Source organism: Hemitrygon akajei, chromosome 6 (assembly GCF_048418815.1).
Source record: "Hemitrygon akajei chromosome 6, sHemAka1.3, whole genome shotgun sequence".
Lineage (NCBI taxonomy): Eukaryota > Metazoa > Chordata > Chondrichthyes > Myliobatiformes > Dasyatidae > Hemitrygon > Hemitrygon akajei.
The window spans coordinates 149772310-149789417 of NC_133129.1; the positions used below are offsets into that span (position 1 = coordinate 149772310).

General features: G+C 41.5%; 1 protein-coding gene across 18 annotated transcripts in view; it reads right to left on the reverse strand.

Moving 5' to 3' along the window:
* Positions 1 to 17108, reverse strand: part of stk33 (serine/threonine kinase 33) — a 205315-nt gene that overhangs the window by 55290 nt on the left and 132917 nt on the right. For all 18 annotated transcript variants that reach the window (XM_073049535.1, XM_073049533.1, XM_073049532.1 and 15 more), the window contains 2 exons: positions 15773 to 15858; positions 11676 to 11918 (listed from right to left, as the gene is read on the reverse strand). In XM_073049535.1, coding sequence (XP_072905636.1) covers positions 11676 to 11918; positions 15773 to 15858 — 329 coding nt within the window. The remainder of the gene's footprint in view (positions 1 to 11675; positions 11919 to 15772; positions 15859 to 17108) is intronic.

A 17108-nucleotide genomic window follows, 5' to 3' on the forward strand; every position in this document is an offset into this window, starting at 1 on the left:
AGTGAGTGATTGGGGGAGGTGAGAGTAACTGGGGAATGATAATGTCAGTGGTTCAGAGAGCTCATGAGCATGCTACGGATTATGTAGAGCATAAATTTCAAGCATATGAGGAATACTCAGGCTGGACAATCCAGGGAGGGATGATCCTTTTTCCTGAAAATGCTGAAGGAAGGCCTGAGCTCAGCACACCAAGAAGTTTTAGATTTGGAGATAGCAGCGGGATCGACCTACCCCGTGAACGTATCGTAGGCTGGGAGATAGACCAGAGGAGGGGAAAGAGAAATCATTAAGTGGATGTAGCTGCTTCAATGACACTGAGGACTTGTTTTGTGTGCCAGCAACCAATCAAATGTTACAGTTGTGGCCTGCTGGAACATAGTTGGTTGCAGTGTCCCAAAAACAGAGGAAGCTGTAAGAATCACTCACCAAAACAGATAGAAATGACAGCAGTGCATCCAGCCACATTTATAGAGCTGGTGACGGCAGCATCCAGTTCAGACAAGTGGATGGTGACAACCTCCATTGCCAGTAGTAACACAAAAGGTTTATTCGGAGGCCAACAATGTGATATGTTTTTTGACACCAGGTTGTCAGTTTTGATAACTGATCTATACATGCCCATGACTGGATGGGTAATTAATGTTACCCATGCAGGGGGTGAAACAATGAGAATAGAGAGAAGCAAGTCTCAGATACATGACATTGAGGGAGTGCAGCTTCTGGCAGATTTTTGGGTGTGTCCAAACAACGAGGGAACCGTCCCGAGGACAGACATACTAGGTAAGGTCAGTGCTATTACTGAGTCAGGAAATGGAGATATAACATGCACAGCAAACATATATGTTCCACAGAGCATACAACACGGCCCACAGAGAGACAGCAGCCCCATGCAGGGACAGAGGTTGGGATAATGTACATGAATCATGTCAGCAGGTCCCAATGGTAGGGGACAAACAGAGTCAAGACGTGTTAAAAGCAGTATAGCTGCCTGCAGATGTAACAATAATTAGACACACCAAAAGGGGGAGAGAAAGGAGCAGAAAGGGAATGAATGTGCAGATCATGTCACAAACGAACAACAGAAGAATATGAGATGACAGAAATTGAAGAGAAAGAAACTGCTGGAGCCAATTTATTCATATGATATGGAGATGTAATGGACCATTGTAAATGGATTAACACTTTGAGGGACAGAGCAGAACAGCAATATATTGCTGATCAGAGAGAGCCTGAGGGAGAGAAAATAGTCCTCCCACAGCCAGATGACCAAATCCTGCTAAGAGAGCTCCCTGAAAAGGCAGGGTTCACTTCCAGGTGGATAGGTCCACAGATAGTGCTCCTGATAAATTACATGTGTGTTTGTGTGCAGACCCAGCAAGGCAGCCAGTGGAAATACTGGAGTCAAATTAAACCATATGATTCACCTTCTCACCCACAGAGAGAACAAGGATTCAAGTCTACCCAGTAACAATGTCTTCACAGAGAATTTAAGAAATGAACACCAGCCTACCACTTCAGATCTGACCATTCCTGATGGAAGAAGACCCATGGATGAAAGGAATGGGAAGGCAAATGCAGAAGACACAGAGAACGTGTCAGCAAGCTGTTAATAACATGTTAATATATACCAGTGATGGTACTTAATAATGAAGGCTGGTTCTGTGAGGTGGATGGTTAGTTACATGGATCAAGATTGAAAGATATTGGGAGAAAAAGGTGTGAAGGGATCCAAGTTACAACAGACAACAATTTGCACAATCTTGATTACAAGGCACACTGAGAAAGAGAAGAAATTGCACACAGCATCTGAAGGCAGCCACCCCAGAATGGAATGAGAGTGGAGAGTGGACACAAATAAGCTGGGCCCAATTAGGCAAGCAATCAAAAGGACAGCCTGGGGGTGGGGGGGGGGGAACAGGGTGAGGCCTTGCAGCCATACCCATAGAGACCACCCCAACCCACCTGTAGATCAATCAAAAGGACTGATGGACTTGTCAGATTATTCTGACAATACACTACCACGGTGTTAAATGCGAACTGTTACCTGTAAACCTGAAAAGCCTTGCTGTGCTTCTGCCCCAAGAGTAACTACTGGTAGCCACTGCTGAGTTTTAGCTATCAGATATTGAAGGGGTGAAGATATGTAACTCGCAATGGGCCAGCAGAGGAGGCAACAACACATGAACAACAAAGCTACATTTTAAAGACTGGCTGACTCTGAGAGAACAAAAGTATCCAAGATGATGATGTGACCAAATTTCTGAAACATGTTATTGCAAGCTCTGCTTAGTCTCATAGATTGCCGATTAGGGATCATAGCATAGATGTAAATGCACATAGGGACATAATAGGTTAGTAATTATGGAAAGGATCCAATGTGAAGGGCACTTTTTCTGCCCTACTTAATTAGATACTTCTTAAAGTTTGGCCTTCCTGGGACAGATTTATGTCCGGGGCCAAGAGGAGGGTATGTTAAAGAGTATTCTGGAGTTATGTGAAGATAGCAAATACTAATACAAGCAAGAACCAGTCTTCAGATTTTATTGCAAATCGCGAGCAGCAAATTGAAATTAAAAGCACAAGCTGCCTCACAGACTAAGAGATAAGGTTTGAAAAATGCTGACCATGTGACATAAGAATCTGCATCAGCCAAACATTAAAACAATGGGATTGTGTCAATTAGTTTGTCTCAGTAAAGATGTTTAAACATTCAGAGGTGTCTCACTGTACATATGCAATTCAAAGGGCATGTATGATTTTGTGAATAGAACATGCAAGAGTCGTTTTATGTGCTTAACAAAAACCACAACCCTTTACTTCCATTACAAACAAAGCTCACACTAACATCATTACATCAGACACTGTCTCTTAAAGTGAACACAACAACTCAATGATGTTGAACATGTTTCTATTATGAACCCATTACATTACCCTACACGGGCCCCTCCAGAATTCACCAAAACTGGCATTGTGAATCTGTCTGGAGCTCATACGAGCTGCCTGTCTCAGGTCCTATGTGCCTCGGTTGGAATAACTGCAGATACCTTTGATTCATCCAGGGGTGTGCTGATACACACATAGTTATGTCGTGATGCAGAGGATATGAAAGTGGGACCATCCAGGTCTTGGTGGGCTGCTTCAAGGCACACTATAGGAATACATTCAGGTTTACACTTCCTCTCTACAATAAAGGTCTTCTTGTTCTGTTCCAAAATGCAGAACGGACCATCGTAAGGGGGCTTAGGGAATGTTGATATGCATCATGGTAGACAAAAATAAGTGAGGTGAAACGTAGGTCACCTGGAACCCAAGAGTGCTGTATGCCAGAACAGGAGGTAGGAACAGATGCAAAAGAACTGAGTTTACTGAAGAGGGTGGAATGCTGCTGAGATGCTGACCAGGCAGTCGTAGCATCAGGAATAAAATCATCTGGCACCCTTAGCAACAACCCATGCACCAACTCAGCTGCGGAGGACTGCAGATCCTTTTTTGGAGTTGTTCTATGCCCCAGCAGGACCCACAGGAGATGATCATGCTAACATTTATCCATCAGGGAGGCGCTCAGACCAGCCTTTAAGGAAGAGTAAAGCTGCTCACATAGGCCATCGGAATGCAGATGATGCAATTTAACAATGAGGCTCTGACCCATAATGGGCTAGAGGTCTTATGTGAATTGGGGACCGTGGTTGGAAGATATATCAGATGGGGTGTCGAACCAAACAACCCAGGTGTTTATGAACATACGGGCTATGTCTGCAGCCGTCATCGACGCTAAAGGGACAACCTATGGCCACCTGGTGGTACAGTTCACCATGGTAAGATGTACAGGACAGCTGGGGGGGGGGGGGGGTGGTGGTGGGAGGGAGAATCAAACAGGATCACATTGACATGGTAAAACTATCACTCAAGGACCTCAAAAATTACTGATGGTGCCCAAATGTGTCAGTTAATTTTCACCCGCTGATACACAATACAGCCTACATTCCAGTCTCGCACACCCTGCCTAAGGCCATACCATACAAACTTTAAAGCAACCGATCTCTGTGAAGTCTTTCCACCCAGATGTGAGAGGCCGTGAATGGAGTTAAAAACAGTCTGCCTTTTGTTTGGAGGGGCTGTGGGACGAGGGTCACTGGTTGAGACATTGCACAGGAAAGAAACTCCTGCATCCCCGAATGATATCAGCTAACCACAGGCCTATGACTGCCGTCCTTAAGACTGAACTTCTGGGTTGGTAGCTCGGTCGCTGGCCATGCCAGTATAGACAACTCCAATGTGTATGACATTGACTGTGAGCCGTGAGAGGTAATCGGCTACGGCATTATTTTTTCCTTCAATGTGCTGTATGCCAGTAGTAAATTCCAAAATGTAGGCCAGGGGTTGCTTCCATGCAGACCAAGGCTCTGACGCCTTGACCATCACATGCATGAGATGGCTGTGGTCAACAAATGCTGTGAAATGGCAAGCCCCAACAGAAAACGAAAATGGCAGGCAGATGTGCCGTACTTCCTTTTGGAGCAGCAGAACTGCTGGCTGAAGAAGGTGAGCAAATGCCACATGCCTGCGACCAACTGTTCGTGCACAGCACCCAGCATAGTCTGAGGCATCAGCAGTCATGGCTATAGGTGCATTAGGGAGTAGGTGTGCCAGCAGGGTCGCATTCATAAGAACTCATTTGGTGTTGTCAAATGCTCTGGTCACGTCTGCTGACCACACAAGCATGAGATTAGGAGCCCTGCACAAGGAGAGCACAAGTTCAGCAGCTCGTGGAATGAAACGGTGTTAGAAATTCGCCATTCCTAAAATGTCGTGTGCTTTGGTAATGCGGTGCAATGGAAAGTCCATAATAGCAGCGACTTTTGACAGCAGGGGTGTTGCACCTTCTGTGGAGATGCGGTGGCTGTGAAAGCCTATAATAGAAAAGCCAACCTATCATTTAGCAGGGTTAATAATTAGCCCATGTTGGCTTAAGTACCTGAAAAGTGTGCAGAGATGTGAAGGCAACAAGTACGTCATCCAGGTAAACAAAAGGAAAATCTAAATCTTTTAACACAGAGTCCGTTAGTCACTGGAAAGTCTGTGCTGCCTTTTTCAGCCCAAAAGGCATGCACAGAAACATAAATAGGCCAAATGAGGTTATAACAGCAGTTTTTGGAATGTCCTCAGCGCACATAGGCTGAGGTACCCCTGACAAAGTCCACTTTGGAAAAAATTATCTTTTAAGCTAAACGTGCCAAAAAGTTATGAATATACGGGACTGGGTAACGATCAAAGGTGGACAGTAACCACCTTTGGGCTTAGGGACCATATGGAAGGGTGGAGACCTGCACACAATGCCAAGCATTGCCACATTCACAAACTCAGCTCTTCTGGATCCAGACTACACAAGATCGTGTACCAGTAAACCAGTTGTGGAAATGCTTTGTGACTGTAGTGGAAAATGTATACTTGGTGAGGTCTGGGAATTCGCCTAGCAGGCAAGTGAATTCACATGTGGTGGTGCATTTATCAGACAGAGTCATCATGGGGAACTTACTTGGGGTAGAAAGTAATGACCCAAAGTCCTTTGCAACCACAAGCCAACAGTTCTTAAGATCTACTAACAGTCCTTTGGCACACAGGAAATCTGTACCGAATAGAGGCCTAGCAACTTTAGCCAAGACAAAGTTCAATGCGTAGCAGAGGCATCACCCCCTGGTGGTCATGTCCCATAAGTCTGTATCGTGCTGCTGTTAGCAGCCTCCAACAAGGGTCCATCGCTCTCTGCTTCGTAATCAATGGGTAAAGCTGGCAGCACATTTACTTGAGGTGCCTGTGTCACATTGGAAGTGTCGCCATTAAAGGGCACCTGTAATGGACAATAGACAACTCTGGCAGCTGGAACTGACAGTATTCACTGACCTTCAACATCCTGATGCACTGGCACTGTCGAGCTGCATGAGGGTTGGCAATTCTTGGTGTTCATGCTAAAGTGTGCGTGATAAAATCATAGATCCGGCTTTGTCTGGTTTGAAATCTTGGCCGTGAGTCTGCTGGCAGGGCTTATTGAGACAAGGAAAGGAGGAGAAACGATGCACCTCTGCTAGGTAAAGTGTAGACAATCGGCCACTTTAGCAAGCTCCCTATGGTCCTCCACAGGTTTATTAGTGAGGGCTGTGCAGAATTGTTCAGGCATTTGTTACATAAAGAGTTCTTTAAAAACAAAGCAAGGATGGTTCTTGCCCAGGAAAGGTAGCATGTGGTCCTTTAGTTCTGAAAGCCTAGCAACACCCAGGCTGGGCAAGGAGAGCAAATGACTCCGACAATCCAAAAATCTGTAATAGATGAATTTACAGAATGACATAATTATCACATGCAGTCATGTCTTCTACTAGACTCACCACTGGCTGCTGTGGAACTACTTAGTGATGCTATGGCGTAGTAAAATTGGTTTTGTCTGCAGTGATTTCTCACACTGCAAACTGGGTTTCCATCTGTGTAAACCACATGGTAGCATGCTGCTCCCAAAACTCTAGCAGTGTCAAAGCGACTTTGTTGGTCGCCATGTCACTGAGTAACTCTGGAATCATCCAAGAGCATCGGGGTCACCAATGTAGGATTTTGCGAATAAAACATGCGAGTCATTTTATGTACTTAATAAATGAGAAACGAAAAACAATCACCTTACACCAACATTATTACATCATCTCTTAAGGTGAACACAATAACTCACTGACGGTGTTTGTGAATTATGTAGAACAGTTTCTATTATGAACAATACGTGTCAGCTATTACCCATTACATTACCCCACAGAAACATTGTCATTGTAACTATTCAAATTGTATTCTATCACTTACAGTTGTTTAGGATATAAAAATGTGATGCACTTCTTGAGCTTGGGAGGCTCTCCAACGAGGGTCTCCAGAAGAATGCCTGTGTGTTGCGATGAATAAAGACTTCTGTACCACCAGCTTCAGTGTCTCTCCGGTGAGTTCGATTACAGTCACAACAACCATGTGCAGTACATTAAGGGTATGTGCCTTGCTGTGCCTGTGCTGAAGTGCCCAATCTGCTGCCACTAACAGAGGTAAATTTTGGTGATTACCTTTAAAAATGCTGTAAAATTTAAGTCTATATTTTTATTTTGATGTTGTAAGGTAAATTAGAGTTAGAGCAATTAAGCACACATGCAAGCCATGCCAACCATGTTGTCCACCTAGCTAATCCCAATTTCCCATGTTTGGCCCACACCCTTCCAAACCCTACTCCTCCAGGTACCTATCCAAGTGTTTTTTAAATGACACCATTGTGCCTGCTTCAACCACTTCCTCTGGCAACTCAATGCATATGTTCACCAACCTCTGCATGAAAAAGTTCACCTTCAGATCCTTTTTAAATCTTACTCCTAAGCCTGTATCTATATCTCTAATGAGGAATTCCCCTATACTAGGGAAGACAGTTTTTGTTCATCTTGTCTGTGCCTCTTAAACCCTTCTATAAGATCACCTCTTATTCTAAGGAATAAAAACCTAGCCTAGCCAAATTCTCCTTCTCATTCATCTCCCTGTAATCTACGATAAGCTTTTCAACATCAACACCACCTCCTATTTTTGTGCCTTGTGCATTCACACACCAAAATCATTTATATAAATAACAGATAACATAGATCACAAAACCAATCTCTGCAGCACACCACAATACACTGGTTTCCATTCTGAGAAACAACCTTCAATCACCACCTTCTACTTCCACATCCAAGTTTAAATCTCCCTGGATCCCACGGGACCTATTCTTTCAGACCACAACTAACCAGAATTTGCTTAAGCAAATGAAAAGAAAATAATGAGAGGAATTGTCTAATGCTAAAAATGAAACAAAATATCAGAAACAGCAGCAGATGAGGACACATTCTAAAAAGTGAAACTCCTTTAATCCAGCATCTCCAGGGTGTTTGTTGACTAGCAGTTTTACTTTTGATAATCCACCACATATTTTATTCACATTTTCTTTAAATGTTACAAAGTACAATCATAAATTTTACATTGAACTTCAAGGGACCATGAGAAACTGAATCAGACAGGTTGCAGGGGAATGCAGCCAACACTTTGAATGAGTTTACAGAGAGCACAGTAAGTGCAGTCCTGTAAGTGGCCAAGAAGCATGGGAGCTGGGGTCCCTGAGTGGAAGGGAACGTAAAAGTCTGATATGTGCAGAATTCAAGGAGTAACCAGAAATGCAAGAACAGCAGTTAATGTGCAAGTGCTGCATGATCCTTTTAAAAAGAGTACTGGTACCATTTGTTCATGTCAGTTAATGTCACAATGTGCTGACTCGTTCACTGCATAGTTGGGTACCATTGGAGTGGTACAAAATGGTAAACATCCTCAATGAAGCAAAGAAACCGAAGCTGATTATATTACTACTTCCCCTGATAAATCAGTAGGTTGTAGACCTCTGGCCAGAAATATGCCCGTTTCTCACTTGCCATTTAGGACACTTAGTAAGCCACTTAGTACTTGGAAAATACTTCTAGTTATTATATGCTAAATGCAGATCCATGACCTCATATAACCATATAACCATATAACAATCACAGCACGGAAACAGGCCATTCCGGTCCTCCTAGTCCGTGCCGAACTCTTAATCTCACCTAGTCCCACCTACCCACACTCAGCCCATAACCCTCCACTCCTTTCCTGTCCATATACCTATCCAATTTTACCTTAAATGACTCAACTGAACTGGCCTCTACTACTTCTACAGGAAGCTCATTCCACACAGCTATCACTCTCTGAGTAAAGAAATACCCCCTCGTGTTTCCCTTAAACTTTTGCCCCCTAACTCTCAAATCATGTCCTCTCGTTTGAATCTCCCCTACTCTCAATGGAAACAGCCTATTCACGTCAACTCTATCTATCCCTCTCAACATTTTAAATACCTCGATCAAATCCCCCCTCAACCTTCTACGCTCCAATGAATAGAGACCTAACTTGTTCAACCTTTCTCTGTAACTTAAGTGCTGAAACCCAGGTAACATCCTAGTAAATCGTCTCTGCACTCTCTCTAATTTATTGATATCTTTCCTATAATTCGGTGACCAGAACTGTACACAATATTCCAAATTTGGCCTTACCAATGCCTTGTACAATTTTAACATCACATCCCAACTTCTGTACTCAATGCTCTGATTTATAAAGGCCAGCGTTCCAAAACCCTTCTTCACCACCCTATCTACATGAGACTCCACCTTCAGGGAACTATGCACTGTTATTCCTAGATCTCTCTGTTCCTAGATCATTAATATCTGCTCACAGTATTATTTTTCTTCTGATTCACAGTTTCAAATCTTCCCAGAACTCTCCATCTTAGGGCAACTTTCCAATTTCAGATCATTACTATAAATAGTGGTCAACAAAAGTCCCAACACCAATCGTTGCAGAACTTTTCTGGCAAATGACCTCAAGGCAGACTCATAACCATTAGTAAGCACGACGAAATCTGCAGATGCTGGAAATTCAAGCAACACACATAAAATGCTGGTGGAATGCTGGTGGAACAAGTGCTACACCTGCCCTTACACTTCCTCCCTCACCACCATTCATGGCTCCAGACAGTCCTTCCAACTGAGGCGACACTTCACCTGTGAGTCGGTTGGTGTGGTATACTGTGTCCGGTGCTCCCGGTGTGGCCTTTTATATATTGGTGAGACCCGACACAGACTGGGAGACTGTTTCGACAAACACCTACGCTCTGTCTGCCAGAGAAAGCAGGATCTCCCAGTGGCCACACATTTTAATTCCACATCCCATTCCTATTCTGATATGTCTATCCATGGCCTCCTCTACTGTCAAGATGAAGCCACACTCAGGTTGGAGGAACAACACCTTATATACCGGCTGGGTAGCCTCCAACCTGATGGCATGGAACACTGACTTCTCTAACTTCCGTTAATGCCCCTTCTCCCCTTCTTACCCCATTCCTGATATATTTAGCTTTTATTCCCCCCTCCTTTTTTTCTCTCTCTTTCTGCCTGTCACTCTGCCTGTTCTCCATCTCCCTATGGTGCTCCCCTCCCCCTTTCTTTCTCCCTAGGCCTCCCGTCCCATGATACTTTCCCTTCTCCAGCTCTGTATCCCTTTTGCCAATCACCTTTCCAGCTCTTAGCTTCACCCCACCCCCTCCGGTCTTCTCCTATCATTTCGCATTTTCCCCTCCCCCTACTTTCAAATCTCTTACTATCTTTCATTTGAGTTAGTCCTGACGAAGGGTCTCGGCCCGAAACGTCGACAGTGCTTCTCCCTATAGATGCTGCCTGGGCTGCTGCGTTCCACCAGCATTTTGTGTGTGTTGCTCATAACCATTTGTAACTAGATGCACTTACACAAAATGCCTGCCATTCAGTAGCTTTCTTAGGCAGTTATTTTTCACATTAAATCAAGATAGTGAAACATTTCTGAAACTCAAAGCCAACACTGAAACTATAGAGTTCAGTGGGAACCTCAAATTAAACAATACATTGCTTTCTGAATATTGAAATCAATGTATCTATAAAGTTACCAATTGCAACAGAAAATTCTTTTCCAAGCAGCTGTTGCCTTTCAGTCAACTTCATAGTGAATTCTGGTTAATTCGGCCACCAGTTACTCAAGCCAGCCACTATTAAAGAACAAAACCTAATTGAGAAAATATCTGAGATTCCCTTTGTTTACTTAGGGCACCATGCCGCTTAATTGGGATAGGAGACTGTTGCTGAACAGTTTCTAACTAGTGTCTGTCGCTTGTACTTGTGTGGCCATGAGATACTACACCGTGCTTAGAACGAACAGCTCTTAAATAGTATCAGTTGTGTGTTTGTCATCAAATATCAGTGATTTTTGGTACCGACACTTGACAAGAAATAAGCAGAGAGAAAATTCGGAACTGTTTTGTTCACTCTGGTTTCAAGCATTTAGGCTTGGAAATGCCAGAAACAGCCAGGAGTGAAAATGAAACAATTTCACTACTTCAGTAAGTGTTAGGAGCTATGAAGAAGTTGAAGCTATTGACAATAATCTTGAATGTTACAATGAAAAACAAAACTTGGATGATGCAATCATCGAAAGCAATGTATGAAAGCAGTCCATTATCTGGACCAGGTGTCCGCATTGATTATGTTAATTAACAGTCAGTCAAAATAATTTAGCAGCATTTACTGGATTCATTCCTCTGTTGATAACATTAGGAACTAATACACAGTTTTATAGTACTGTAATATAATACAATATTGGTAGTGTTCCAATGTGCCCTATATTTCATTTAAATACGTAATTTATTACTCAGTTAAATGGTAATTTTTTTAATACCTTTTTCACTACTTCCATGAAACCTCAACTAATTGGGGCAGCTGCATAATTGGGTCAAAATGTACTGCTCCCAATGTGTCCCAATTAACTGGAATCCACTATATAAATATTCCAAGAAGCACTGGATAACTGCCAGTAATGCTGCCATTACAGATTTTCCCCTTCCTCGTCAAGAACTCAGGAACAATTGTGATATCTTGAAAATCATATTCCCAAAGATCAGTGGACTCAATCATGAGCAAGGATCAAACCTCCAAAAATCAGCTTCATCCAGATTTACCCAGAACCCTCTGTCTACAAGAAGCATCCATCTTTAATATTTTTCCCCATATAATCTTTGCAGGTAATTTTACCTGCTTAGCTGGAGTGTGGGACTGTTTAATGCCAGAATCAATTTCTCTGGATCTATCAGAGATATCATTGCTGCTGGTAGGATTCTCTCCATCTTCTTGGCTAGTCCGACTATTTTGGCAAACACTGCTTGGTACAGAACTATCTGCGTTTGATCCTCCTTCTTCATCTCCATCTAGATCATCTTTCCATTGTTTCATCATTTCAAGTACATTAGGTGGCCTTTGTATGGCTGTAGTATCACCCTGGAATTCAAGGATTGTGTTTAATGACTTTATAGTGAACGAAAAGAAGTCCCTGGCCTTTCTAGCTACATTTAGTATACTTTGAGCTCAAGATAATGTTCCACAACTCTTAAAATCTGGCAAACATTACCACTTTTTAACATGTCTTATTTACTGACTTCCAAGATGAATTACAATCCTTTGCCTTAAGTAAGAGTAGGTCACAGGTAAAGTTTATTTTTCTCCAAGACCTTAGTAGTTCTCTCACTGATGACTATGCCACATTATTAAATGTAAATCTAATGAATGATCACATGAATTACATTTTATTGGATTATAGACTCTCACTCTACATATTCTTGCATTTCATTAATGATATCTTGAACAAAGCACTGATGCACTAGCAAGTGCTCAATACAATCCTATGGTCTTGTAGGACAATGGGGTTGAGAGGGATAATAAATCAGCCATGATGGAATGACACAGCAAACTCAATGAACCAAATGGCTTTATTCTGCTCCTATGTTTCATGTTTTTCAACAGGTAAAAGTAGGATTTTACTTTTTTTTAATCAAGGAGTCTTGAGTGACATGAAATAAATGTAACAATTTTAATAACATTGAAGTATTACATCTCAGAGTTAATGGGAACAGTAGAGTCTTGTAGTAAAAATAACATAATTTGGAGTATTGTGTGCAGTTTTGGTCACCTAATTACAGGAAGGATATGAATAAGGTTGAAAGAGTGCAGAGAAGGTTTACAAGGATGTTGCCGGGACTTGAGAAACTGAGTTACAGAGAAAGGTTGAATAGGTTAGGACTTTATTTCCTGGAGCATAGGAGAATGAGTGGTGATTTGATAGAGGTGTATAAAATTATGATGGGTAAAGATAGAGTGAATGCAAGCAGGCTTTTTCCACTGAGGCCAGGGGAGGAAAAAAAAGGTCATGGGTTAAGGGTGAAGAGGCAAAAGTTTAAAGGGAACATGGGTGGGGGCTTCTTCACGCAGAGAGTGGTGGGAGTGTGGAATGAGCTGCCAGATGAAGTGGTGAATGCGGGCTCAATTTTGACATTTAAGAAAAACTTGGACAGGTATATGGATGGAGAGGGGTTTGGAGGGATATGGCCCAGGTGCAGGTCAGTGGGACTAGGCAGAAAAATGGTTTGGCACAGTCAAGAAGGGCCAAAAGGCCTGTTTCTGTGCTGTAATGTTCTATGGTTCTATAATAGAAGGGAATCTGTTTCTAGATTTGATGTCAGATATCCAAGTACCCCAAGGCAGCTGCAAAACAAGCCTCCAGGCATTTGGAACATCCACTTCAAACATCTTAGAAACGCTAATCAATTCAATTGCTCTGTTGAAGTAATCTTTTACATTATACACCGAAATACTGTCCAACACAATGCCTGGAATACAATTTATTATATATCCTTTGATTTGAACTATACTGCCTATTTATTGACCATCAAAAGGCAAATCTAAGGGAATTAGGAGTCAACTAAACACTGCAGCCTGCTCATAAACTATCCAATTTATCTAATTTAGAATTATGCTTTGCTATGCTGGATTCCACACTGTCAGTTTTATAGTCCAACACCATAACTAATCATCTCCATAACCTTCAAAAATAAACTTTAATTTCAAGGATAGAAAAAAATACATTAAAAAGGAGCATTCTATTGGATCCAAGCTTCAGTTCATCAATCCAATATATGCATATTTGACAAGTTCTGATTTCACATGATGAGCTAAATACACAAAACTAAAAGGGTCCTGGAGGAAAAGGTTGTGCACAATAGCTTGAAACTCCATTAAGTAAATGAAAGTTAAAACATTTTCAAATTATGCTCAAAGATAATAAATGCTGAACAAATAAGACTACTGAAAAAGGATGACAATTAACTAATTAACTAATGAGCAGAATGATGGCAGATGCAGTTTCAAGAACAAAAGTATTAGCTGTTAATGTTAATGATGAAAATTACTATTAAAATAAAGAACAATTAAAATAACTGATGTATTTGATTGTGCATTCAAAATTAAATTTCAATTACAAAATTGTGGCCAGATTATTGAATTCCCTGCTTTAGAACATAGAACAATACAGCACAGTACAGGACCTTCAGCCCACAATGTTGTGCTGACCTTTTAACCTACTCAAAGATCAATCTAACCCTTCCCTTCCACATAGCCTTCGAATTTTCTTTCACCTATTGCATCGGCCTCTACCAACACCTCAGGCAATGCGTCCACACAGCTGTGAGTAAAAGCATTATCTCTGACACCACTCCCCCCCCCCCCCCCATACTTTCATCTTACCACTTTTAAGTTGCATACGCTCGCAGTAGCCACTGCCACATTCAAAATTTCTGAATGTGGCAGTGGCTAATGTTAGTTGTCCACTCTATCTACTCACCTCTATCAAGTCATCTCTCATCCTCCTTTCCAAAGAGAAAAGCTCTAGCTAGATCAGCCTTTCCTAATAACACATGATCTCTAATCCATACAGCATCCTGATAGATCTCCTCTGCACCCTCTCTAAAGCTTCCACATCTTGTCTATAATGAGGCAACCAGAATCAAACATAATATTCCAAGTGTGATCGAACCAGAGTTTAATAGAGTTGTAGCTTAATTCCCCAACTAATAAAGGCCAACACACCATATGCCTGCATACCCCGCCTATCAATTTGGGTGACAATGTTTGAGGGATGTATGGGCACGGACTCTCTTTCTCTATTCCTCAACACACTATCTTCCATTAACCCTGTATTCTGCTTTCCAGTTCAACCTTCCAAAGTGTACGACTTCACACACTTTTTGGATTGAACTAAGTCATTTATAAATATCACAAAGAGTAGGGAGTCCCAGAACACATCCCTATGGAACACCACTAGTCATGGACCTCCAAGCAGAACACAAAATCTACTACCACACTCTGCTTCTGTGGGCAAGCCAATTCGGAATTCATAAAGCCAAGTTTCCATGGATCCCATGCCTCATAACTTTCTGAATAAACCCACCATGGGAAACCTTGTTGAATGCCTTACTAAAATCCATATAAACCACATCCACTCCTCTAGCTTCATCAATCTGTTTTGTCACTTCTTCAAAGAATTCAAACAAACTCATAAGTCATGATCTGCTAACTATCCATAATTGGAGTATGCTTTTCCAAATGCTTGTAAATCTTGCCTCTAAGAATCCTCTCCAATAGTTTGTCCAGCATTAATGTTAAACTTACTGGTCTATAACTCCCAGGATGGCCCCTATTTTTTCTTGAAGAAAAGGAATAGCATTTTCTACCCTCCCAATTTTCTGGTACTACTTCCGTGTCCACTGAGAATGCAAAGAACAACCCCAAAAGCTCAGCAATCTCTTCCTGCGCTTCCCTAGTAACCTAGGGTATATCCTGTACAGTCCTGGTGACTTGTCTGTTCTAATGTTTTTTCAGAAGTTCCAGCACATCTTAATGTCAAAATGTTCCAGCAAATTTGACTGTTCTATGCTGACCTCACATTCATCAAGGTCCCTCTCACTGGTGCATACTGAAGTAAAGTCTTCATTAAGGACCTCCACTACCTCCTCCAACTCCAAACACTTTTATCCCTCACTCTAGTCATCCTCGAGTTCTTCACACAAGTGTAGAATGCCTTGGGGTTTTCCTTAATCATACTTGCCAAGGCCTTCTCATGTCCCATTCTTGCTCTCCTAAGTCCCATCTTAAACTCCTTCCTGGCTACTTTATAACTCTCCAGAACCCTGTGGAAGGACTTGAATGCAACTTCACTTGAAATCTCTGAATGAATATAAAAACACAATTGAGTTTCACAGTATGTTTTTAATATTCTCAAATTAAAAAAGATAGTGCTTTACCGTGACCCATGGGTTGTCAAGAAGTTCATTGGCTGTGATTCTATGAGCAGGATCTACTTTTAGAAGACGTGAAAGCACATCCTTTGCTGCAAGTATAACAAGGAATATTTGGTAAAGCTTATGTTTCAGTACCATCATTTACTAAAAGAATAGAAAAGCTCAATACAATTTATCTGTCTAACCTTTAGAAATCATAAAAATGTTTAATTGATTAGGGAAACAAAAATATTAAAAACAACAGAACTTTAACAATTTATGTAGATTATATCCATTCTTTCCTGAATAGGCAATTGGCACTAAAACCATAAATCATCATAGAACATCTACATGCCCTCAATTTACAATGAGCCAAATTGCACTTGCTGTAGCAGCAGCTCCCACGAGTAGGTATAATCCCAAAACAGAAAATACTAGAAACACTCAATGGGTCAAGCAATATCTGTAGAAAGTAAAATAGAATTAACAATTTAGATTCTAGCGCTCTTTGACAGAACTTCTTAACCTGCAGAGAGATCCCACCAGTAACTTTTTATTTCAGATTTCCAGCATCTGCAGCACACACAGACCCGTCACAAGTTCAAAGTGAGCAGCTAGACTGAAATTGAGCTTCATGAACTGGTATTACAGTAGAACTGGAGTCACGGGCACCATATAAAAACTAACATCTTATTTAATTTTTAAGTAACTTTTAATTATTTGATGTTGTTTTAATGTGTTTTAATTTAAGCCACCTTAACATTTTTAATCACATTATTTAAGTATATTTAATATGTTTTAAAAATATTTATGAATGCCAGTGATCACCAGACACTAAAAATAACTGTTTAAAGAAAACTTAGTCTGCTTTGATGGCCTGGAGCTTTAGGACATGTCACAAGTCGTCATTAAGCTCAAAGCTCATTCCACCTCATGCCCTGTCACCCTCCAAATTAAGATTAATCAAATGGAGTTAAGAAAATGTGGCGGTGGGGAGATAAGACTGCAGGTTAGATTCAAGGTGATTGGATTCATCATCACCAACACTCGAATTTGTTAAGTAGCCTAGTTAAAGTGCTCTGACAGTTCTCAACATAATTCAAATATGAACAACCTCTCACCACTCACACCCCTCTTTAATTTGGCAGCACAACAGTGGAAACAGCAAACAGTTTCAAACATCTGAGACTGAACATCTCACACAACTTCTCATGGTCCCAAAACGCATAGTCCACAGTCAAGAAAGCTTAACAATATTTCTATGTTCTGAAGAGGCTGATGAGAGCTGGACTATGGACATCAATATCCACTATATTCTATGGATGGGCAGGTGAGAACATTCTAATGTACTGCATCACAG